This window comes from Microplitis demolitor, chromosome 1 (genome assembly GCF_026212275.2).
Source record: "Microplitis demolitor isolate Queensland-Clemson2020A chromosome 1, iyMicDemo2.1a, whole genome shotgun sequence".
In the NCBI taxonomy this organism is placed as follows: domain Eukaryota; kingdom Metazoa; phylum Arthropoda; class Insecta; order Hymenoptera; family Braconidae; genus Microplitis; species Microplitis demolitor.
In genome coordinates this window covers 10,494,590-10,521,960 of record NC_068545.1, presented here as the reverse complement: position 1 = coordinate 10,521,960, position 27,371 = coordinate 10,494,590, and the positions used below count along the sequence as shown (strand labels likewise).

Below are 27,371 nucleotides of genomic sequence, written 5' to 3'. Positions count from 1 at the left end.
GTAGCGAGTGCAAATACTATTAGGATGTCATCTTCGTCAAACAAGAGTATGCACTGTAGATGATGATCTTCCTTGTCAACTGCAATCTGACGAAACATTTTTGGGTCATTGTCACTCCCTTTTTCGTATTTTAGCGTTGATTATATGTGCAGCTGGTGCTGCACCCAGAAAGATGTCAATAGGTCGTGATGTCAAGAAGTCTGGATCAGCGAGTTGTAGCCCAGTTATATGCGGCCATTTCTTCTTCTTAGTTAGCGTAAATGACGGTAAGTTTACCGCCAAGAGAGCAAGCACATGGGCTTGGATAGTAATAGAAGCGTTGTTGTGTAGCGAATGCAGCGTTATCTTGCATGATCCAAGCGAATGCCCAGCTGACACATTACCAATCCCACGTAATGGTACAGCTGCTTTACTGAGTTGAATATCCAACTTCTTGACTAGCGAATGCGTCACAAAGGATAACTCCGATCCTTGATCAATAAGTACACGGGCCGTACATGTACTTGCTGTTAACGAATTCAACTTAACAATAGCGGTAGCGAGTAAAACATTGAGCGAATGAGCTGAAAGCAGACTAAGTTAGCGAATTCAAAACAAAAGTTACCAAAATTGGAACTATTTGTTACCTGGGTCAGCTACAGGAGCGTCCTGTGCTGGTTTAGCGGCAGCACCATCGTCAAGGTGCGTCGACGTGTGATGTGGCTGATCACAATGGCGGCACTTCTGCTTAGTTCTGCAATCAGCGTAGCGGTGGCGTCCCAAACAGTTGAAGCATAAGCGGTAATGCTGAACAATCGTTCTTCGGTTCAGTGGCGACGCCTTCTGGTAGCTGGGGCAAAAGAGAACGAAATGCTTCTCCTTGCAGATTGGGCACATGCCCGGTTCACTCGTACGGTCTTTGGGAGTGAAAGCGACGTAACTAGCGGAGCCAGTAGATGTAGATGGCGTTGATCTGGCGGGAGTAGCGGATTTACTGCTCACAAACTTAACTGGCTTGTTTGTAGCGGCTGACTCAGCGTAAGACTTTGGTGATAGTGGTCTCTCACTAGCACTCTTAGACTGCGTAGAGGTTATTTTCGCGCAAATCTCTGAGTTTTCCCACGCACGAACCTTGGCCTTGAGCATGTCGTGCAGCTGTTGGTAAGTGGGAAACTCATTGGATAACCCAAGCGAAGCCATCCATTCCACTCTCAAATCTGAAGGCAAGCAGCGAACAGTCAAGCGAATTAAAAAGGGGTCCAACGCACTAATTGGAATACCCAGTGCAGCGATAGCGTCCAGCGATTTCTTGTTAGCGAGAACCAGCGCATCCAAATCGGCAGCAGAGTGTGACGTTAGCGGTTGGCGATCCAGCAAATCATCAATATGCATATCGAGTAATCTGCGTGGATTTGTGTAGCGAGTATTCAACAATTCCCAAGCGGGTTGGAAAGCGTCATCTGTGATCTGGAGATTAGCGCGTAGTGCAGCGGCCTCACTTTTTACCTGCGTCTTCAGGTAATGCATCTTCTGAGACCCAGTTAGCGAATCTTCATTAATGACGAGAGACGTGAACAAGTCCTTGAACGAGTCCCACTCGTCATACGAACCCTAAAAGGTTGGCAGTTTGATTTGAAGCAAGTTAGATTTATGCACTCCACCAAAGTAAGCGGTCTGATCATGATTAGCGGGCTGGGCGTCATGAGCAGGTTCTGGAGCGGGTCTGGCAGCGCTGAGTCTCACTCTAAGAGAGGTATAAGCAACGTTAGCGGTTTCATAAGCGTTACCTGTATGATATTCGTTGGCAATGATATCTGGTACATCTTCATACAGCCTCTCGTGAGTTGTATTGAAGCGGTTCCACAATTCCGTCAGGATAGCGAGTTCAGCGTCAATGGCAGCACCTTGGGTAGCGAGTACAGCGTCAGTCAAGCGGTTGGACATATTAAGCATCATGTCGATGCGTTGCATTTGAAGAGCGATTTGAGCTTCGGCGGCCATCTTGTAGATACGTGGCACAAAATGGACGCGATACGTGAAACCGACGCTAAGTTTTCGATCTTTTTTCTCTAAAAAGTCTTTTTACACCGGTGTGTAAAATAGATCACCCTGTGCAGCACTCTAGCAGTGCTCAGCAATGCCCACGGCGCTTAGCGATTTTCACGACTCAAAACTGACACTACACTTTTTTCTCACAATTTTTTTTTTAGATTTTTAATTGTTTAAATTTCGCCAGATGCGGCTCGAAGGACCAAAATGTAAAATGTGCGAATAAACTAAATGGATCTGGTTTAGGCGAGGTTGGTTAAACAATTAAAAATGACACAGATTTTGTCACTAAATAAATTATAGATTTATTTACACTTATTTACACTTAAAAATTATGAGAATAATGATTAATAGCGAATGCGACTAGATAAATTATACGCGATAGCGAATGCAAACTCAAAGATATAAATCACGTATAAAATTGACACGTGGTCAATAGCGGTTAAGTCAATAATAATTAATTAACAATTAATTATTGTCACAAGAACAATTTATTTATTCTCAATAAATAGCAGCCTTGATGTACTGTCTAAATATTGAGAATAATTGAGCGTAGCGATTTAGTTATAATTTTACATAAATTATTTACTGAAGCGGTTCAAGCACGAGGTTGCAAGTAGCAAAGACACGTTATAGAATAATAATTGGTAGCGTCGATGAGTTGTCGAGAAGCTTGGTGTCGACGTGGCAGCCTTGCTGCATATAACGAATTTTCCCATTGGCTTAAAAGCGCGCCAACCGGTAGCAGTTGATAGCAAGCTCTCTCATAGGATGACCAATATAAAACGAATTTTGTGATTGGTCAGCTTGTAGCGGGTTCTCAGGACGTCTTGACACGATCCTGAGTTAGAAATTGTATGTGCCGGGCCCAAATAGCGAGTGAACCGGCACTATTCTGACCTTCAGTCAGTAGCGAGTTCGGCAACTCCCGAACCGAGCGGAAATGCACGAAGCTTGATTCAAATTAATCAAGCTCGTGACTGAACAGAAATAGATAAACATTTTGTTCTATTGATTGTGTTTAATTAACATAACTTTAAATGCTAAAAAAATATTATTTCAAAGTACGATAATTTTTTAACACAAACGATAATTTTGCGGCCCTGAGCCGATAATGCTCTCTGCTAGAAATGCCAATACTGGGCAAAATGCAGTAAATTGCCGTAACTCGGATCCATCAGGAGTAATATGAGTTGTAGTGTAATGTAAAGTGCATAAAACGATAAAATCGGCACATAGATATTTTGAGCATCTTGTCAACTCTCAATAAATGGAGCAAAAAAAAGGAATGCTAAATGTATTAGATACTGGTAAGAATTACATTTTAACAACAAGTATTCAAATGTTTCGTCCCTTAGGTCGCAAATATTTTCGGATTCTTCGAAAAGATTGAATTTAGAAATTTTAAATTCTATACTGTTCTAGAACTTAATAAAACGAGCTGATTGTTGCAAGTATTATTTCAATCAATCGACTCGTCAAAAAAATATCGCCAGGAAAACAACTGGTAAAACACGTTTTTTTTTAATATCTTCAAAAAAAAAAAAAAAAAAAAAAAAAAAAAACTAAATAAATTGATTTATTCCACATTCTAAGAAGCTCTAAAGAGCAGTAAACTGCACTGACTGTTGTGAGAATCGTTTAAATCGGTTTATTTATTCAAAAATATCGTGGGAGAAACAAATCTGGAAAACGGTCAAACATGCGAGCCAGCTCCAAAACTTACGGCTGTTTTTGATCCTAAAAATATTGGGAACATTATCGCTTGTTGACTTTTGAGTTCGTAAAGTTTAAAGACCAGTTATTTTTTTCTTAGAGAAATAAAAATATTTCAATGAAATAAGTCATTTTTTGTTGTACTATATTTAGTAAAAGAAGCTACCACTTCATGCTCTGCGGCAATCGAAAGGGTATGTGAGACTTAAGTGAGATTTAAATTTGTGACAAACTGATTCAGAAATTTGCGAATTATGTAAAAAACACTTGGAAAAATCCTTACTTTAATTCTTGAAATAACTTAAGAGCAACAAAAAAAATTTACTTAAGCACACACACACACTCATTCACTTACATGCATGGATGAATGGATGGGTAATCGCCAATCAGAGAATGGTCAGCAACGATTTCTTGGACTTTGAAACTTTGATATCTGTTGAAAACTCAAATCCCAAAAATTAGACAGGAAGCATTATTATTTCCTATTTTTCGAAAATTTTGTATTATCATAATGAAGAATGAGAAAAACTCTATTTTCTTTTCAAAATTGAATCACAATAATCTGAATTATCCGAACAATTATTATAACACCAAAGTAAAAAACATCTAGCGTTCATTCCAAGATACAGTTTAAATAGGCATCGATATAATTCTAGCTTAAATCGCAACACATTCAGACTTCGCTAGTAACAAAAAAAAAATTACCGAGCAGCTAAAAGAGCATTAATGCAAGGAGAAGATCACTCCCACAAGCCAACATCTATTCTCTAGTAGCTATCTTAGTCAAGATCTTGAAATCACAGGATATATAGATATAATATTTTGCTGTATTCTCCTTGACTTGCTTAAGATTTGCTCCAGGATTGATCAATTGTCACTAGGGTTAACAATTACTCATAAATGCGAGATCAGTAAACTCGGATCGAAATAAACAGTTTATGTTGGACATTGAATTTTGAAATTCAGTTTACTTGATAATTTATTCGGGAGAAGCAGCTTTTGTCAGCAATAAAAAACTTTAGTGTATCTTAACAAAACTAAGGATTGGGTACTCAATCCTAGCACAACGAAAAACAGTCACTACTGCTAAAGCAGCTCTAGTTGAGATAACCATGAGTCAGGACTTGAAATTTCTTGAATCGAAATTACAGAAGAAATTACAGTAGACGAATATTTCTTTCACTTTTTTATAAGAAATGGGGAGTAGGGAGATTCAAAGTTAGGGAGTGTGAAAGTTAGAGAAAGCTCACAGCGTCAAAATCTCTAACTATGTTTCATGAGTTCAAATTGTACGTTATAAATAATTTAAATATAATGCTGAGGTCACTCATGATCTAGCTCAAAATTAAAAGAACAGAAAAATTTTATGAATATTTGAGTAATTTTTGGAAGGCTGTATCTTCGTAAATAATAATTGCATTGAGATTAAAAGTAAAGCATTTTAAAGCCTAAAGTCTCTAGTTTTGAGATCGTTTGATCAAAATTTTTTTAGAGCTACGGTTCTCGCGCAATCATAAAAAATAGCTCAAGGGAAAATTTTTTCAAATATTTCTTTCCTTTTTTTCTAAGGATCCATGGGCCAAAGAAAATTTTTTTTAGTTAAACCAACGCATAGGTCAGTTAGCAAATTTATTCAGCTTCAATTCACTTTTTTTGTGAGCCTTGTATGATAATTTGTCGCTAAGATATCAGCTTTCAAACAAAAAAGGATCCTTTTGGCTTCGATCATCGATATCTCAGTTACCAATGATTGCACAGTAAATTGGAGGGCGGCTTTGAAAACTTCAATTAATCCCTTTCCAAAAATTTGATCAATCACCTTGGAAAAACGGTTGGATAAATTAATTTGAAAATTTCCAGGGTTATTGATTGATTAAAGGGATGTTAATATCTTATCGAAAAATGGTCATACAAGGCTAACAAAAAAGCGAATTGAAGCTGAATAAATTTGCTCAATGACCTATGTATTGGTTTAACTGGAAAACATTTTCTTTGGCCCGTGGACTCTTTGACAAAATAAGAAAAATTTCGAAAATTTTTGTCTCGAAATTTGGAAAATTTCAAGGCTGAAATTTTTTTTTTTTGTTTTAAATAATCTTTTAGTAAAAATTGCTTTCAATAAAGGTGAAATATTTTAAATAGTTAGTATATTTCTACTTCATTGAACATTTACCTTCAACATTTTCATTAGCCCTTCCAACTGCATCATTAATTGTTTTCGTGAATCCTGCAAGCTTGTTAAGTGCGATTCTAATTCTTCTTTTCTTAATCTCAATGCACGAAGTTCAGTCATAAGTGCAGGATCATTCATTTCAGTTGACTCCATTTCTTGTTGTTTTCTGAATGAACAGATATTGAATTAACGTTAATTAAAGAATTGGAACCAAGTTTATTTTTATTCTCTAAAACCAAAGTGTGTTGGGTAAAAATTCTAAAATTAATAGCTCTGTCAACCGCTCCACCACGAGTGATCTTTCGTGAAGTTAAATTTCTCCAATTAAACGCAATCATGGTAAACTGAAATCCTTAATTATTTGTGAATAATTCACAATAAATATTTCCATCTTTTGAAGTGAGTATTTATTGAGAATACGCTATAACTCATGCAAAGTTATAAGAAAAATAGCAAAAAAAATTTCCAGTTTGATGATCATTACACAATTAAAGGAGTAAAACTTGTTCCTTTCATTGTTTTGTAAAACTTTGATCAATCACCTCGGAAGAACGGTTCGATATATTAATTTGAAATTTTGCAGGGTTGTTGGGGATATACTAAGGTGCAAATAGGGTTAGATGTTCCCAGAGTTTCAAATAAAAATTTTAGTTCTTCTTGATTTTATAAACAATTAAGTGAGCGTTCCTCGTTAAGTGCCGTAGCGCGTGGCATGTGAAAAGAAGCGATCACTTAGATTGTAATTTGTGTCCCATCTAAAATGTATTTGGGAGCCTAAGAATCAACTTTCGAAGAAAGCTTATTATTATATTATATTTGTATACAACGGCGTCTTCTCAACTCGTAGTGTTGCTTTTAACATTAGTTTAAGTCGACCTTTGTGAAGTGTGTTTCAGGTTTAGAAACAGGATGTTCACGTATCCGAAAAATGATGATGGTACTTCTATTCACACTAGTAGACCACGTAAAAGATCTTTTCGCGGAAATAAATATTCTAATAGGGAATCAAATAAACGTGATGAAAATTTCAAATGTATTGTGCAAAGAAACTTCCAAATGTGATTAGCAAAAATGCGATTGTTAATCTTTTACGTTGTTACAGAAGAATTAAATTTTTCACTATATTTACAACTTTGTTGGATATTTTTAATTGTTGGGATCGCAAGCGGGGTGTTAAATTTGCAGAAACTGGAATACGTGGCCTCGGGTTCAAGCTCGTTATCAATTGCAAGTGTGAATCAAAACTAATCCGATCAAGTCCTTACATCAATACTGGATTTGAGATAAATCATAGGATTTTTTTTGTCATGCGACTTTTGGGGGTTGGCCGAGAAGGATTAAATTTTTTCTACAATTGCATGAACAGCAGTAGCAGAATAGCAGTAGCAGCAATTTTTATATGATCATACCTTAATCTAGCTATTTCACGCATGATTTCCTTATTCTTCGTTTCCAGTTGGTTTATAAGTTCACGTTGAGCATGAGCAGCATCTACAGAACTTAAATTGATGTCTGAAGAAGATTTGCCTTGCTACAGCATAAAATTGTTATTATTCTTATGAAATTGAAATAAATCAAAAATTTGGTATACTCAAGTGACATCTTGTTGTGTGGCTAGGGATGTAACACAATGATTTCAGATGAAGGTACTGTTAATTGCCTAAGCTGAATGCAAAGACTACAACTGTGTTAAGACTGAATCGTTTATTATCCCTTGCCACACATTATATTTTTTATAGTAACCTGTATAAAAAATTCAAGCAAAAATGTCTAGAACTAATACAAATGAGATAATTAGAGATCAGCCGTACGTGCTTAACATGAATTCAACACTCAACCCAGTAGACAAGGATAACACATTGTGAATAACTAGCAGGAATTAGCTTTTTTTTTTTTTTTAGGATCGACGCTGATTAGTTTCAACTTGCTCATTTACACTTATCTGATATTGGCTGGTTGTGATCAAGCATACATTGAAACTACGAGTTTAAATGCAGGTAACTTGGAAAATGATATGCCACTTATGAATAAAAAGTAAGAATAATATTTTATTATTTGAATTATTAACTCACAGATTCTTCAGAGGTAGACACCTTAGATGAAGTTCGCGGCTTTAACAAAAACGATAATATATTTGAATTTCTTCATGAAAATAAATATAAGTAATTCCGTTATTAAATTATTAAGGGCGTCAAAATTGTAACTTTGCCCGAATTTTTAACAAAGTATCTATGAATTCGAAATTATCAGTGACAAGACGAAAAAGTCATAGTTTAAATTTTTTTTTAACGAATTGAATTTTTTGAGAGTTTTCGGGAGCGTCAAAGTTGGAAATTTTTGTACTTAGACCAAAAGGCCTACAATATTGAAATTTGAAATAAATATTAACTACGATACTAGAAAAGTGATATTGAAAATTTTTTCTTAGTAGAGTGATATATCCTGGCTATCAAGCAAGACCTGTTCTAAGCTCACTAGATTTAATTACCGACCTATAGTCTATTCCTAAAATAAGGTATCCTAATTCCCAACAATCAGAGTGCCTTAAGTAGATAATTATAATAATTTAAAAGTATATAATAAATAATAAGAATATCATTAACTAACATATATTTATCAAATCACCCGGGAAAAAATGATTTTGCCTAATTATATATAATTATGTATGATTATATATAATTATACATGAATTTATGTATTATTATATACAATCATATCTACCTCTATATATAATTATGCATGACGTTCTATATAATTTGATCTGATCATGTCTGACCAATACATTATGTCTCGAACTATGTATAAAGCTATATAAGGTCTATATATAATTAGATCTGATCAGACTTGAATTATATCTGCCTATGTTTAATCATATATAGGCTTATATATAAGTTAATACATGACTTGATCTGATCAAACATGACTGATACAAACCTATATGTGATTAGATATATGCCTATATGTAATTAGATCTGATCAGGCATGACTGATACAAACCTATATGTGATTAGATATATGCCTATATGTAATTAGATCTGATCAGGCATGGCTATAATATAAATTCATGTATAGTCGTGCATAAGTTTATATATGATTGAATCTGATCAGGCATGGCTGATATCCCTGTTAAAAAACTCCGATAGAAACTGATTGAAAACGTCCTATCAGATTTAATCAGAAATTTCCGATTGACTTTTAATCAGTTTCAATCGGATTCAATCGGAAACTTCCGAATGATTCCGATTGAAAGTTAATCAGAAATTTCCGACTGACTTTTAATCAGTTTTAATCGGAATCATTCGGAAGTTTCCGATTGAATCTGATTGAAACTGATTAAAAGTCAATCGGAAATTTCTGATTGACTTTCAATCAGTTTCAATCGGATTTAATCAGATGTTTTCGGAAGGTTTCGATTGTGAATTGATTAAAAATTACCGATTGCCGGGAAAAAATAATTTTATATATCATTAAATGGTATAAAATTAAAAAATCAAATATATTAAAATCTACGTTGAATCTATATTAACAATTAGATTTCATGTCATGAAGTAATATAGGATATACTATATTACCACCAAAAATGGCACTTGTCATTCTGTCAAAGAACAGAGGAGTGCTCGTGTCAGAATTGCTTCCAAGTCTAGAATATAATACGTCTGAACTACGTTTCTTACCAGGGACACTTCACAAGTTGTAGGCGCTATCTAGTGGCGAGCACCGAACTACTCCCACTGCTATTGTCTAGGACTGGTGAATTTCTTCTCCTCTACATATATCTTTTCTCCTAAGAAATTTTTCTCTTGGTTCAAGCAACTTTTTTTTCTATTAATTGGAGCATACGAAAATGTTTGCGTTAAACACCCCCATGAAAAAAATTTATTTAAAAAATATAAGTTAAAATACAAAAAATATATTTTAGAATTTATAAAAAATCAATCAGAAAACTATTTTTTTAAGAGCTTGACATTGAAATGAAAATAACTAACAAAAAAAAAGCGAAATTTTGAAAAACTTTATTTATAATAATTTTTGAGAAATGAAACTACCCACAAAAAAATTTCTATGAGATTTTCTGATAAAACTGATAGTTTCGCCGGAAAAGTAAGAAGATCTCAAAATTTTCTATAAATTTGACTTTAAGCTCAAATAACTTTTAAACAATTAGATTTATCAAAAAATGATGAGACTTTTGTTGTAGAGCATTCAATATTCTACAAAAATATCTATCGTGCATAGTAATTCGTTGATTGGCTTGTAACCCGAGAAAAATTTTTATATATAATCATATAAAATTATATATAATTATATATAACTCGATTATATATAATCATATAAAATTATATATAATTATATATAACTCGATTATATATAATCATATATAAAAAATGGCCAAATATAATCATATATAATTATATATAACTGTATATAATAATATATGACTATATATAATTATATTTGGCCATTTTTCATATATGATTATATATAATCAAGTTATATATAATTAAAAAATATTTTTGAAAAAAAAAAAAAATAAAATAAAATACCAAATTTTTGATTTGGTTATTACCGCGCGAACGCACTACAAATTCAGAAACAAGAAATGATAGCAGTAAATGATGAAAAAATCCTGGAACATCTGCTAGGTTCGGACACGGCTCCTTTTGGCTGGTAGCCCTGAACGTTGATCATTGGTCCACATCATGAGAGTTCAAGTCATGTGCTTAATTGATGTGTATTTAGAGTAAAATGCCGGTAAAGACCGAGTTCATAAGTTTTCGTGATGGATTTTTACACAATTTAAAAAAACTCCATGAACTTATATGAAATTTTATTTTTGTCGGCCTCGATGATAATTATATAAAATTTTATTAAGTTTCTTCAAATTTTTTGATTTTCTGTTGTGATGTGAAATTTAAAAAAACTTATATAAAATTTTCGGAAACATTGAATAATTTCACAAAATTATATGAAATTCAACCGATTGAAAAACTGGGTACTTCCAATTTTTGAATACCAAAAAAAAAAAAATTTTTTTTTTAACCAATTTAATATATATATAATTTTTTATTGATGTTTCCTTTTATTTTCGTGATAGTTTTAAACTCAATCAATACAGTTTTTTAAAAAAAAGGTTTTGTATAATCCCGAAAAATGCTTGTTTTAACTTTTTATAAAATTGATTAAATTGGAAAGACAGATAAGATTCTATACTTGGATATTTTAAAAATTGCTGAATCAATGATAAATGAAATTCATATCTGCCCAAATTTCAATAATTATCAATATTATTTTAATTGCTATTTTCCGATTGAAACTGATTGAAAATTATCTGTCGAATTTAATCAGAAAATATTCGGTCAATGAATTATTATTTTCTAATAAAGTCTATTTTTCACTTGTTTCATATAATTTTGTTAATAGTGAAAAAAAAAACGGCTCATCGTACGAAAAAGATGCATAGCACCCATCTTTTAGAAAATTTCGTCCTCTACGTAATTGTTTATTATACTTCCCTGCTAAAAAAATCCGAGATTCTTATAGCTGTATGTATGAGGCCCTATACTTAACCATAAAGCACTTCTCATAGAACTCATTCATTCTCATAAAATCTCTATGGGAATGTATGAGAATCTATGAGATTTTCTAAACAGGGTGATATTGCTAAAGTGCACTGTTTATAAGATACAATCAGTAGAACATTCTGCAGTAAAAAGGATTTATACTATATTAAGCTTACAATTTTTATACTGTCTAATGTTAAACTACTTGTATCTCATAGATAATACGCACACCCCTATTAAGAATAAATGAGGGCTGCCTCGTTTCTCATCTACCGTTAGCATTGATTCTAGCGACGCTAGCGAGACGCTAGCCAGTGCCTCGTTTCATTTTTACTAAGGACTTTAGCTATATATCTAGCTCATCAGGAAGATAGTTTAAAATCAATTAGAACATTCTACACGGAGAAATAAAAAATTGATCAATCGGAATAAAATCTAGAAATAAATTATTATTTTCCGATTGAATCCGATTAAATTTTTTTTAATCAATTTTAATCGGTTTCAATCGGAAAATAATTTTAAAAAAATTATTATTTTCCGATTGAATCTGATTGAAACTGATTGAGATATTTCAATCGGATTTAATCAGATTCAATCGGAAAATAATCGACTATAAAATATTTTTTTTTCCGATTGAATCTGATTGAAATTCAATCGGAGGCCTCAAACGCTCCCGAACATTTCTGATTGAAAATTCGTTTCCGATTGAAACTGATAGAATTCTGATTGAGTTTCAATCAGATTCAATCGGAGTTTTTAATCAGGGATAAACTTATATGTAGTTATTAGGGTGGCCCAAAAAAACCGACTATTTTTTTTTCAATCACGAATGAAAATTAGTTGGGTAACGATGTTCTAAGAGGTCTCTTCAAAAATCAGCTCAAAAAAAAATTTTCAAGAGGTCGCTCTCGAATTTTGAAAATATCAGAAATGATTAAACTTCGGGTTTTTTAATTGAAAATTTTTTAAATACGTGGCAGCAATAGTGAATATTTGTAAAATTATGTCTATACTGAAAATTTCAACCCAAAATTTTAATATTTAAACGGCGCTCAGGAATTTTGAACATTAACTGATAATACATAACTAATAGTATGAATTAGTTTTTTTACTATTTTATAGCTCAATTACTATCGTTTCAGTAAAATATAAATTTGCATAGCAAAAAATATACTGGACAGTCTTAAACAATAATATTTGGTAAGTTTTGAATCAGCGGAAAAAAAATAAAAATTGATTTAAAAATAAAAAAAAAAAATGTAAAAACCTATTATTTCTATTTTTCGGGTTATATTTTCATTCATTATGATGCAAATGGATGGTGAAAAAATCGAAAAGCTGTATTATTATTATTATCATTATTATTATCATTATCATTATTATCATTATCATTATCATTATCATTATCATTACCATTATCATTATCATTACCATTATCATTATCATTATCATTATTATTATTATTATCATTATCATTATTATTATTATTATTATTATTATTATTATTATTATTATTATTATTATTATTATCATTATTATTATTATTATTATTATTATTATTATTATTATTATTATTATTATTATTATTATTATTATTATTATTATTATTATCATTATTATCATTATTATCATTATTATCATTATTATCATTATTATCATTATTATCATTATTATTACTATTACTATTACTATTACTATTACTATTACTATTACTATTACTAATACTATTACTATTACTATTACTATTACTATTACTATTACTATTACTATTACTATTACTATTACTATTACTATTAGTATTACTATTACTATTATTATTATTATTATTATTATTATTATTATTATTATTATTATTATTATTATTATTATTATTAATTGGACATGAAGTCGTAACTTCTTGCGGCCATCCGAAATATACGACTTAAATTATTTTTAACTTCAAGCTATATACGGTCATATACATAAATGGCTATATATAGCCAACTTCCATATTTGGCCATGTGTAATTTATTTTTCCAGCTCTTGATTCCAGTTCACCGTGACTAAATTAAATATTTTTACGTGAAATTCTAAAATATAAAAATAATGTGAACAAAATAAAATCGTATTACTTAAATAAACACTGCTGGAAATTAGTGAGATTCGACAATATGTAGATTCATATTAGACCGGTTCAAAAAAATTGACTATTTTTTTGTTTGCAAAATCCGCAGTGAAATATCTTCCTAGTCATGAAAAAAGAAGTCTGTGAAAACGGGAGCTCTTAATATTAATTTTGAAAGGTCACTTACCGTAAATTTCTATTTTACGTTTAAATTACATAGAAAAAAAGTTTTTTAACTTTGGAATTTTATAAATCAAATTAAAATATAAAATAAATTTTATAAAAGAGAGATACATATTTTTGAAGGAAATCGAACGCTCTAAATAAATTGTCTCTTATGTTTTTTCTCGAAGTCTACTCTTTTAAAAGTTATTCGAGTTTAAAGTTCAACATGTAATCAATTTAACCTTTTTTTCTTAAATTGTAGTATAATAATAAAACTCATCTTCGAAAAAAATTATTTTACAATTTTTAAATGGTATAGATAATAGCTTTAAGTTTAATATATTTTTTTTTAGTTTATAAAATTTACGATTTTCACTTCAGCTATCAAAATTATGAACAATGAAATGCTACTAATAACAATTAAATATCAATAACCCAACAATGACATTTTTAAGAAAAGGCGACACGTATTTAGGAACAATCTTTTTTTATTTATTGAAATAATAATATCATTTTCTTGAACGTTCTTTTTGCAACAACTTTTTTTTATAAATTACAGTAGAAAGGTCATTACAAAATAAATTAATGATTATTTTAATGTTTCTTTATTAAAATTTGGAATAAATTTCCTACAAACCACAGTTGGTTGTTTTTCCGAAAAATCATGTTTACACAATTCAAATTTTTTTTAAACTTCAAAGAGAGAATCAATTTCAGATTTTTTAAATTGAAAAGTCATTTACTCCTCATAGTAAAACAATAAAGATCTACTTTCTCAACGTCGTAAAACTTCATAATTTAATATTTTAAGACAAATTTTTTTTTTTTCAATAATAGATATGAAATATTCAAGAAAAATTAAGAAAAATAGGTTAAATTGATTACATGTTGAACTTTAAACTCGAATAACTTTTAAAGGAGTAGACTTCGAGAAAAACCATAAGAGACAATTCATTTAGAGCGTTCAATTTCCTTCAAAAATATGTATCTCTCACCGCGACATGTCAATTACAAAATGATTTATAAAATTCCAAAGTTAAAAAAATTTTTTTTCCATGTAATTTAAACGTAAAATAGAAATTTACGATGAGTGACCTTTCAAAATTGATATTAAGAGCTCCCGTTTTCACAGACTTCTTTTTTCATGACTAGGAAGATATTTCACTGCGGGTTTCGAAAAAAAAAAAATAGTCGATTTTTTTGAACCGGTCTAATGCATATATATTGTAACGGGTTTTTTAATACCGAGGTTCGGCAACCTTGTTCGAATTATTATAAGTTGGGCGGCAGGTGATTGAATAATCACTAATAAAGAAATTTCACGTAATTCGGCTCAGGATGGTGGATCGGGAAAAGAATAGGTACTTAAGATCACGATTAAATGATTGTTCAAAATTAACAAAACTATTGTATATTGACAGAAAAAAAAATCTGTTTATCAGTTGACTCTGCGGGCCAGCCCCAAAACCTCCTGCTCAAAGAGTTCGAAAACATTGTTGTGAATACATTTTTAGGCTCTTCGAGCTTGAAAATACTTCTGTATGCCTTTGTTTTCGAAAAAGATGGTTTTTACTATTTCTTTGTTCAGCGATATCTCTCAAACGAATTAACCGATTCAGATGGTTGAGGCGGCAATCGACATGTTCTATTGAATTTTAAAGCTGATTAGAATTTGGAATTGATCGATCGAGCCATTTCTGACAAATTTTAAAAAAAATTGAAAAAAAATTTTTTTTCTTGTATTTCTTCTATATCTTAGAGTCCATTTGATCGATCGATTTGAAATTTTCAGAAAAGTTGACGGCTGACAAACACTTTTGATCACCACCTCAACTATCTCAATCGATTAATTCATTAAAAAAATATAAAGAGTTTACATCCATACACACACACAGACACACACACGCACACACACACACACACACATACACACACACACACACACACACACACACACACACACACACACACACTTGGGCATCCCTTTGAAAATAGTCAGAATAGCTTCCTAGGACCCCAAAACGTCGACATCTGATGAAAATTTGATTTTCGAAAGTCGGAGTAAAACCAATAAATTCCCGAATTTTTGAAAATTAACAATTTTCTTAGCGGGAAGTTAAAAATCGAGATCAGACATAAAAATAATCAGTTTACAAGAAAATAAAATTCGCCGGTGTCAACTGAAGACTCGATATAAATAAAGTAAACAAAGCAAAATACTTGGTAGATCATACGGTTCATATCTCATTTAACATAACAAAAAAAAATTTATCACTTCAATCTGTAATAATCGGTATCCACAATCTCAGTACTTATTAGAATAATTGCTCAATAGATAATAATTGTACTTGATCTACGTTACAACATCAGTGCATACTCAGTACAAAAGTTCGGTTGACGAAATAAAATAATAATGCACTATATTGTATTCGACAATTGTCTGATTTATGCGATTAATGACAATCTGCGAAGCGGTCCGTGTCGATTAATGACAATCTGTCAAGCTTATCCGTGGCGTCCGTGTCTATAAGCCACGGATATTCCGGACTATAAGTCAAGTTTGTTCGGGGCGTCCGGGACTGTAAATCAGAATACTCGAAGTTGTACCAAAATTCATGTGTAGTTAGGAACAGTGACCCTGCTATAATTAGAACTTATAGTATTGAAATTAAGGATTGTTCGTTGCTATCTCCAATTTATTGTTTATCAAACATAAGGAAAATTGTATTTCTCACCACTAAACATTATTAAATATTTAGAAATGGACAACATAATTAATTTGTAGAAGTTCGCAAACAATAATGTTATTAAAAATGTTGATATCATGAAATTAATTGACAATTATGATTTATGAGATGCTCTAATAAAAAAAATGGTTATTTTAGTATTAAAGATGTGGGTTATCCGTTATTTTAAATAACTACACGAAGAAAAAAGTATAGTAAAAATTACAATACTGTTTATTAATTTTTCATAAAAATCATAAGCGTTTCAAGATTACTATCCAAATACACTAATTATTCGCATATTTTTTAGTAAAATTTACAATTTTTTTCTTTCATATATAATTGATTGTTTGATTAGACGATAGTTGATTGAAAATTTTGATCCTATTCTCAAATAAAAATTTTTGATAAAAAATTTAGTAGATGAAATGCAGTAAAGTCTGAACAACCAACGAATAATGAGCAGCACCCTGCTTAAAAAATCTCATAAGATCCAATAGCTTCTTATAAATTCTCATAGGAATTTTATGATAATCAATGAGTTCTATGGGAAGCGGGAGTCCTCTTTTCATAGAACTTACTGAATTTTATGAGATTGTATAGGAGGTATTTAAAAAAATTATTTTCTCATAGATTCTGATAAGGGATTCTTTATAAAAATCTATCGGAAAATACAAATGTTTATAAAAAATGAGTTTTTATAAGGTTGGATAGGATAAAATATTCACGGGATTTATAGGGATCTATAAGAAAATAATAAAATTTACAAAATTTCTGTTTGGATGAGAATGTATAAGGAAATGATCTCGTCACTTACAACTGGAATCTATGAGAAAATAATAAAACTAGCAAAATTTTTGTTTCAATGAGAACGTATGAGGAAATCATTCCGTCAGTAATGATGGGATTCTATGAGAAAATAATAAAATTGACAAAATTTCTATTTGGATGAGAATGTATAAGGAAATGATCTTGTCACTTACAACTGGAATCTATGAGAAATTAATAAATTAGCAAAATTTTTATTTTAATGAGAATGTATGAGGAAATGATCCTGTCACTAATAATTAGATCCTATGAGAATATAATAAAATGTATAAACTTCCCGTTTGGATGAGAACGTATCCGAAAATATTTTTATCAGTCACAATTGGATTCTAAATGAAAATAATAAAATTTACAAAATTTCTGTTTTAATAAGAACGCATGAGAAAATGATCCTGTCATTAATAATTGAATTTTATGAGAATATAATAAAATTCATCATATTCCCGTTTGTATGTTCAATGACTTGTTGTCTCATGTAAGTTACGGTATTTACGCATATAAACATATTAGTCTAGTCAACAAGTGCCTTTTTGACGAAAATCTGTCCAAGACCACCGAAAATTATGATTGAGGTCTGATTTGATTCGAAATAGCATCTATAAAAAAAATTAAAGTGGAAATTTGGGCCTGGCAAAAATTGTAAGTCATTAACAATTTAGTAAAAAAAAAAAAAAAAATGGTTTGGTTTTTTACAAATAGTTCAACAACTATTTACGATATCCAAAATCTGTAAAAAGATCCTCAAAGAGCAGGAAATTTCCAAAAAAAGTCCTGTCTCCCCGAACTGTACCCAACAATATTTATAATTTTAATTTAGCGGTGAAAATGGGACTAAAAACGGGTAGCAGCGCATGCACGCGCGTTAATAGAATCAATAGCATAATCGAAAAAAATTATTTTAACCTATTAAATATAAATATTAAGAAATAAAAAAAATTTGGTTCTTTCTAAACACATGGATTAATAATAATCCACCAAAAAAAAAATTTTACCTCAATTTTTCAATTAACTATGCTTTTGTTATTTAGTTCATTTTTACTCGTTCAAAGTTTATTTAAAAACCCTGATTATTTCTAAACTAAGAATCCAGGATTTTTTTCACTTCGTAGAGCTGTTCTTGAAAGGGTTTAGAAAAAATCGCCGTTGGAAAAATTAAAAAATTTCGATTTTTCACTTTTTTATTTACTATCTGAGGAATTGAAAAATTAAAAATGTAAATAAAACAATCGAGGAATTATATTTTTTTGATTATTTTGTTTTTTTATTGCTAAAAGCTACTTAACAATAATTTTAAAAAAATTTTTACTTACATCGTTCAAATAATTATTATAAACAAATACATTGTTAATAAGATTTAAAAAAATTTTTTTTTGGGAATAAGGTGCTTGATGAAAATAATGATTTTTAAGAAAAAAATCGTCCCTTAAAAAAATTTTTTTATTGCTAAAAAGCGCATTTGCTAATTAACGATTTTTTTTTGTTGTTTAGTATTAATATTAATGAACTATTTTTTTTTTTAAATCATGATTTATCATGTTCTCTTGTTTTATAAAACAATAATTTTTTAATAATTTTTCATTTGTTTATTAAACAAACAATTTGTTGTAAACAAATGAATTTTCACGCTATATTTTTTTTAAATACTAAAAAAATACTAAAAACTACCATGTGTTTTTTTTTATCGGAAAACATTTTAGGAATATTCGAGTCGAATTTCATCTGTTTTTTCTTGTAATTTAATCAATTTAATAAAGTTTAAAACTGACATTTTTCAAGATTATGAAAAAAGAAAAGAAACAATTGAGTTACTTTCTTAAAAAAAATGCATTAAATGAATTTAAAACTATTAAAAAAAATAAAGAGACCATCATATTATCAAAATTTCAATAATAAATAAAAATAATTTTTTTTAAGCTTAGTCTTGGCCATATAAAGTACTGGATAGCTTTAAGTAAAAGAATAAATTTCGATTTCCAAATGCATGTGGTGGCCGAGCGGGCTAAAGCACTCGACTTTGAACTGTCTTCAGAGCTTCAATCGAAGGGTCGTCAGTTCGAGTCCCATCACATGTTGGAAAATAATTAAAGATTTCTTCTCTATCGAAGTTGAAAAATAATATACAGTAGACTCTGGTTATAAGTTATATTTCTGTCTATACTCTTACTTACAGGAAAAAATGAAATTAACGTGAGAGTGAGTAGAGCGTCCGATGTAACTTATAACTAGAGTCTACTGTATAACTCTCAGTGGGTTAAAATGAATTGTCAACTAGTAATTAAATTACTTTTTTAAACAAAGAAATAAATGATTTCGTTTTCTTATTCAATTCAACTGAAAATAATTTAAAAATTTAAATTACTCCAAATAATTTTTAATTATCTTAGGAAACAGAAATATACGATATTTCTCTCATTTTTTTATTATTATCTCATAGAACCCCATAAGTATGTCGCCTACGAATTAACGTAAAAATAATAAAACTATTTTCTCATTCATTCTTATACAGCGGTAAGAGTGGTATAAACTTGTACCCATAGAATCTTATAAGAAATTGACGCATTGCAAATTATTATCTCACAGATTCCCATAAGAATGTCGCTTACGAATTCACGTGAAAAAATGAAACTATTTTCCCATTCATTTTTTTACAACAAGAAGAAACAAGACGTCTATATTTCCAATTGATTCTTTTACGAAATGTATAAGTACGACGCATTCCTAATCATTCCGATAAAAATGTGAACATGTACAACAAATTTTATATAAGAATGAATGAGACATAAGTTGAAGGATTTGGTAAGTTTCTATCGGATTATGTTCGGGTTTGAATATTTTCATAGGTTCTAATATAAACTATCATTTTTTGATGGGACACTTTACCGATTCATTCTCATAAAAATTTTTTTATGAGAATCTATCGGATTTTTTAAGCAGGGCATTCACACATCACAAATGTTGGGGTAAAAGTCGGGGTTGCTTAGCCTTAATCAAAATTCGATGACAGATTAATAAATATTTTTCGTACGTCGTGTTATTTCTTGCTAAACATATACTATCCTGCAATCACGGCAAAAATAAATCACATATGACAATATGTTGCTGCTCCATATATACCCGCATGGAAAAGCTATATATTGTTAAAAATATATAAAAATATATGGTGAGTTAAGGTGTTTCAAAATTAATATTTTTTTTTCCAAGTCTTATAGTCTTAAAAGTTAGTCGTAGATGTTAAAAAAATTCTCCCAAAAGAGCAGCTCGAAAGCTCAATCCTGCTAAAAGCTCAGCGAATATTCATTTTCTCATTTAAATTATATTTGGAAATTATTTTTTGTTTTTTGTAAATAAAAGTATTAAAATTTTTTTTTTTTCGAAAATCGAAGGACATAGTCTATTAGAAAATTAAATTCTCTACAATAAAGCCCCTGAGTATTTTCTCCGTAGAACTAACAGAACAAAAATTGATTTCTTAGAAACGAATTGTACGATCAACTTCAAAATCTAATCAGCTCTAGAACTCAATAAAACGCGTCAATTGCCGCCTTAGCCATCTCAATCGGTTGATGCGTTCGAGAGATATCATGGGAGAAAGAAATGCTAAAAACGATTTTTTTCGAAAATAATGGTATACAAAAGTATTTTCGAGCTCAAAGAGCCCAAAAATGTATTCGCAACAATGTTTTCGAGCTCTTTGAGCGGGAAGTTTTGGGGCTGGCCCGCAGGGTCAACCGATAGACCGATTTTTTTTTATGATCTCTTTCAATTTTGTTTGGGTGTACACGAAAAATTCGTAAAAAAAGGAGGGGGTAAAATTTCACGGCCTAGGCTGTAAGAAAAAGAAGGGGGTATAGTAGAGTCTCTAAGAAAAATGGATCGTAGTCTGATCCTCTAGTTTTTTATACAATTATAATTAAGAGAAGTTTATGGCATTACTTAAATCAAATAATCAAATTGATACATTCTACGTAAACAATGCACCTAATGATGAATTTGGTTTCGTACATAAATTACAATAGAATTCATTAGATACACATAATCAAATCTATTTATCTATTAACTTATAAATATTCGTATACAAATCGATATCGATTTATACTTTTAAACTGCTACCACAACCTTTGAACATTTTTTAAGTATTGGGGATTAAAGTTTGATTGATAGTTGACGAAATAAAAATTTAATAACATTGACATTAAAAAATCCTACCAAAAACAGATTCTCTGTATAAAGTCGCGCCAAGTACACGTTTAAAATTTTTTAAAAGTAAAAATAAAATTATTTTTTACAAAAAAAAAAAAAATCAAATCGAAAAAATACCAAGTACCTAGTATAATGCAAAATCATAGCAAACATTTTCATAAAATTAAAAAAAAAATTGTATAACGATATTTCAATGTACTTGGTGTGCTTAAGAAAGAGTAAAAAAAAACATATTTGATTTTATTAGAAATTAATTTTGCTTGAGTACATGTAGTAACGCACACCAAGTACATTGAAATTTTGTTATACAATTTTTTTTTTAAATTTTATGAAAATGTTTGTTATGATTTTGCATCATACTAGGTACATGGTATTTTTTCGATTTGACTTTTTTTTTTTTGTAAAAAATAATTTTTTTTTTACTTTTAAAAAATTTTAAACGTGTACTTGGCGCGACTATACAGAGAATCTGTTTTTGATAGGATTTATTTTTTTTTGTAGTGTTATTATATTTTTCAATTTTTAGTATTATTTGACGCATAATTCATTGTTTGTCAATAATAAGTATCAATTAGAGATCTATACATATTTTCAACGCAATTACTAAATAAAAATGATAATTTAATTGATCTGTAGATAGCCTTAAATTATATATATATATATATATATACACTGTGGATCCCTTATTAGAGAGGTAATTTTTAAATATAGACATTGCGGGTAGCTAGATAGAACATAAGAAAGTTAATTACGGATTATATTTTTTAAATTATCTGATGCATCATTAATTGTTAGTTAATAATAATTACTTAATTAGAGATAATTATACGTATTTTTGACGCAATTACTACGCAAACATACTTCAACTGATCTACATTTATATCTGTACATACATACATATATAGCACTAAGTTGCCCGATTTTGGTACTGTTTAGCAGATATAACTTTATATACAACAGAACGAAATTCAAAATTTTGACGTTATTATTGACTTCAAGCCCGAGAAAAAATGTTTATATATAATCATACATAATTATATATAACTATATATGATCATATATAATTATATATAATCTTGTATATATATCCATATAGAATTATATATAATTATATATGATTATATATGATCATACATAATACAATATTTAAACGGAGAAAGTCATATGTAGCTCCATATATATTATATATGATTCTATATAATACTATTCCGAGAAATGTTTTTCATATAGAATCATATATAATTATATATAATCTTATATATATATATATATATATATATATATATATATATCCATATATAATTGTATACAATCATTAGGGTGTTTAAAAAAAAAAAATTTTTTTTTCATGGTATTCAAAAATTGGAAATACCCAGTTTTTCAATCGGTTGAATTTCATATAATTTTGTGAAATTATTCAATGTTTCCCAAAATTTTATATAAGTTTTTTTAAATTTCACATCACAACAGAAAATCAAAAAATTTGAAGAAACTTAATAAAATTTTATATAATTATTATCGAGGCCGACAAAAATAAAATTTCATATAAGTTCATGGAGTTTTTTTAAATTGTGTAAAAATCCATCACGAAAACTTATGAACTCGGTCTTTACCGGCATTTCACTCTAAATACACATCAATTAAGCACATGACTTGAACTCTCGTGATGTGGACCAATGATCAACGTTCAGGGCTACCAGCCAAAAGGAGCCGTGTCCGAACCTAGCAGATGTTCCAGGATTTTTTCATCATTTACTGCTATCAATTCTTGTTTCTGAATTTGTAATGCGTTCGCGCGGTAATAACCAAATCAAAAATTTGGTATTTAATTTTTTTTTTTTTTTTTTTTCAAAAATATTTTTTAATTATATATAACTTGATTATATATAATCATATATGAAAAATCGCCAAATATAATTATATATAGTCATATATAATTATATACAGTTATATATGTGGCGGTCACGAAATAATTAGTTAAGTTAATAATTATTAATTGCAGTTTTTTTTCTCATTATTTTATATTTAAATTTATTTATATTTTAAAGTATTAAAAATAGTCTAGCGTTAAAGTACGAGTAATATTTGTTAGCATTTATTTCACAGTAGACTTAGGAACCATTGTTGTAAAGTACTTTTAAGTTTGTTAAGAAATTTAGTCAAGTAGGATTAAGTAGTAAACATTTGTAAATATTGTAACCCGGAGTGTTTTTTCCCTCCGACCCATGGGTTTTCCCGAACCCATGGGTTTTTCCTAGCAGCTGTTCTACCTTTCTTTTTTTTACGTTTTCCTAATTTTTACGACTTCTTGCTGCTGTCGAGCAATAAACCCAAACGGATTAGGGACCCACGGTCGCCCGGCCAGCGACTGCGGGGCCCACTGACGTCATCGTTTGCGTTGTTGCCGCGCCCTACCTCTATCGATATATTTTCTTTTTTCCGAAGACGTTCTTTCGACAACTTCCGCAAATCTTCGGGGTTTGTTTTTGCTCCCACTACTACCCTTCGGTACTCCTACGAATATCAGAGCCCTGATACCGAAGGGCCCTTTTCTCCATCAGACACTTCGACCTAACTCCCCGTCTTGAGCATCACACTCCGGGTGACTATCGTCGAATAAAATTGTTAAGTGTATTTCAAATCGTTTTATTTAAAAGGAACCAATATACTGCTCCCTTCCTCACTAAAGTGGTGACCCCGTGAAGACAAACAGTGATCAGAGTGCGGTATATTTTCTTTTTTTGTTTTTCTAACGTCATTGAGTGTTTTTCGTTTTTTTTTTTTAATTATTATCGGGTAGTTAGCCATCGACGGGCAAGCAGTGACGTGGTGTGCGGGTAATATCGAGTGAGATCGCGCGAGCGACAATATTTATGTATTTTATTTTTGAGTGATTTCATTTTCCGTTGGGTTTTTTTTTGTTTTTTTTTCTTTCCGTGCATATTATTCGTCAAAATGTGTCCAACGCCAGACGCCGAGAAAACCCCAGAAGTAGCAACTTTTTCACCGCAGTTGCCAGAGTGTAGGACGAAAGACCTCGAGGTATGGTTCGCGATGGCAGAGGCGGTGTTCGCAATGTCACGGATAACCGCGGAAAAGACCAAGTACTCGATGATGTTACCCAAGTTACCCGCAGACGTCGTAGCAGAAGCGCGTGATTTGATCGTTGCGGAGCCTGGGGACACTCCATACACAACATTTAAAACTGAGATCCTGAAGCGAATGGGAGCGACGGAGGACCAAAGGACGCGCCGGCTGCTAGAAAGCGAGGAAATGGGTGATCAGAAACCGTCGCAGTTTCTCCGCCGGCTCCAGCATCTTGCAGGTAAAAACATGTCGGAGTCGACAGTGCGCACGTTATGGCAAGGGCGACTTCCCAGAGCTCTGCAGCCAATCCTCGTAACCGTTAAGGACCAGTCACTGGAGAAAGCGGCCGAGGTAGCCGATGCAGCGATTGAGTATTTGCCGATTCGACCTACTATCGCAGAGGCAGCACGTGGAGCGGCAGCGAGCCCAGACAACTCGTTAGCGGAGGAGGTAAAGAAGTTATGCATATCTTTCCAGCAGGAGGTCTCGATGCTGCGCCAAGAGGTTGCGTCAGTCAGGTTGTCGCGTTCGCAGGAGCGTCAGCAGCCGCCAGGACAGCAGCAGCGCCGGAATCACTCGAGATCCAGGTCTCGCTCGAGATCGCAAGGTCCACGTCCAGAAGGAGTATGCTGGTATCACTGGAGGTTCCAAAGCAAGGCCACCAAGTGTACGCTGCCGTGTAGCATGTCGCCGGGAAACCTGATGGGAGGTCGTTAATGACGGCAGACGACCATTGCCCTATGAAATCACGCCGTCTATTTGTCTGGGATCGAACATCGAAAGTGCAGTTTCTGGTGGACACGGGAGCAGATCTCTGTGTGTTCCCGCGACAGCGTCTCCGTGGCCCGCACGTAAAGTCCAGTTACGAGCTTTCTGCAGCTAACGGCACGCCGATCGCAACGTATGGATTTGCGACACTTTCACTTAATCTCGGACTAAGACGCGAATTTACTTGGAGGTTCGTCATCGCCGACGTCTCCAAGCCCATCCTCGGCGCTGATTTCCTGGCTCACTACGGACTCTTGCCAGACCTGCAGAAAGGTCAGCTGATTGATTCAACCACCCTGCTTACCTTCAAGGGGAAGATAACAGAGTGCGGCGACCCGAGCATCAAGACGATCAGCGGTTCATCACCCTTTCACGAGCTGCTGCGAGAGTTCCCGGAGATTACGCGCCCTGAAGGCGCCCCCCAGCAGGTAAAACATAATACAAAACATTACATCATCACTTCACCAGGTCCACCAGTCGCTCAGAAGCCACGGCGACTCGCTCCAGACAGGCTCAGAGCGGCCAAGAGGGAGTTCAACGCGATGCTGCGTCTAGGTCTTGCACGTCCCGGCAAAGGATCGTGGGCTTCACCACTGCACATGGTGCCCAAGAAAGGCGACGACGAGTGGCGAGCATGTGGCGATTATCGAGGATTGAATGTCCGTACGTACCCAGACAAGTATGGGGTACGCCACATCCAGGATTTCGCCCAACATCTAGACGGAAAGAGTATCTTTTCAAAGATCGACTGCACCAGGGCCTACACGCAGATACCAGTGGCGGAGGAAGACATCCCGAAAACGGCCATCATCACGCCGTTTGGACTCTTTGAGTTCCCGTTCATGACCTTCGGACTCCGAAACGCAGCACAGACCTTCCAGCGCTTCATAGACGAGGTACTGCAGGGTCTGGACTTTGTGTATGCGTATATCGACGACATCTTGATAGCTTCAGCATCACTCGATGAGCACATGGGACATCTACGAGTAGTGTGCGAGCGACTGAAACAATATGGACTGGTAATAAATCCAAGTAAGTGCGTTTTTGGACAGCCGCAGATAGAATTTCTCGGATATTTAGTATCCGGCGCAGGTACGCAGCCGCTCCCGGAGAAGGTGGAGGCAATAAGGTCCTTCAAGCTGCCAGATACCGTGAAGAAGCTCCGAGGATTCCTAGGTATGATAAATTTTTACCGCAGGTTTATACCTAAAGCAGCCGCAGTCCAAGCACCACTGAACAATTTACTCCAAGGCAACGTCAAGGGCAACGCACCAGTTCCTTGGACTCCGGAAGCCATCAAAGCTTTTGATGCGTGTAAGGACAGCCTCGCGGAGGCTACCTTGCTCGCACACCCTAAAAGAGACGCACCTCTAGCAATATTTTCCGACGCATCCGACTTCGCTGTCGGCGCAGCACTCCAGCAGAAAGTCAATGGCCACTGGCAGCCACTTGATTTTTTCTCCAAGAAACTGAGTCCAACCGAGCAGAAATATGGAGCGTACGACCGTGAACTCCTGGCGATATACTTATCTGTAAAACATTTCAGGCACATGATTGAAGCTAGGCAATTTACGATCTTCACAGATCACAAGCCGATTACCTTTGCTCTCAAGAAGAAGTCCAGCCAGTGTTCACCTCGCCAGTTTCGCCACCTTGATTTCATCAGCCAGTTTTCAACTGATATTCGCCATATCGCTGGTCAGGACAACGTCGTCGCTGACGCGTTGTCACGGGTCGAAGAGTTGGAAGCCACCATCGACTACCCAGCACTTGCCGAATCCCAAGGGCAGGACGAGGAACTTCGGGAGTTGCAGCAAGGTAACACGTCATTGCAAATTAAACAACTGTTGATTCCAGGTACAGACGTCCCGGTATTTTGCGACGTATCAACGCCAACAGCACGGCCATTCATTACTAAGCCATTTAGGAAGATCGCATTCAACGCGGTGCACCGGCTCTCTCACCCAGGGGCCAACGCCACGGTCAAACTCATAACACAACGTTACGTCTGGCCG

At 32.6% G+C, this 27,371-nt stretch overlaps 1 protein-coding gene and 1 long non-coding RNA gene across 8 annotated transcripts in view; one reads left to right on the top strand and one right to left on the bottom strand.

The window, feature by feature from the left end:
- LOC103570417 (dystrobrevin beta) overlaps positions 1–27,371 on the bottom strand; it is a 156,714-nt gene that overhangs the window by 45,772 nt on the left and 83,571 nt on the right. For 6 of the 7 annotated variants that reach the window (XR_008404454.1, XM_053742585.1, XM_053742581.1 and 3 more), the window contains 3 exons: positions 7,990–8,028; positions 7,327–7,448; positions 5,918–6,083 (listed from right to left, as the gene is read on the bottom strand). Coding sequence is in view for 6 of the 7 variants with exons in the window: in XM_053742585.1 (XP_053598560.1) it covers positions 5,918–6,083; positions 7,327–7,448; positions 7,990–8,028 (327 nt within the window). In the remaining variant the exon portion in view is untranslated. The remainder of the gene's footprint in view (positions 1–5,917; positions 6,084–7,326; positions 7,449–7,989; positions 8,029–27,371) is intronic. The other variant, XM_053742600.1, reaches the window with a different exon arrangement.
- LOC128668831 (uncharacterized) lies at positions 3,058–8,538 on the top strand. Its single transcript, XR_008404458.1, has 3 exons — positions 3,058–3,338; positions 7,819–7,914; positions 7,992–8,538. It is a non-coding gene; the product is annotated as an uncharacterized LOC128668831 (long non-coding RNA).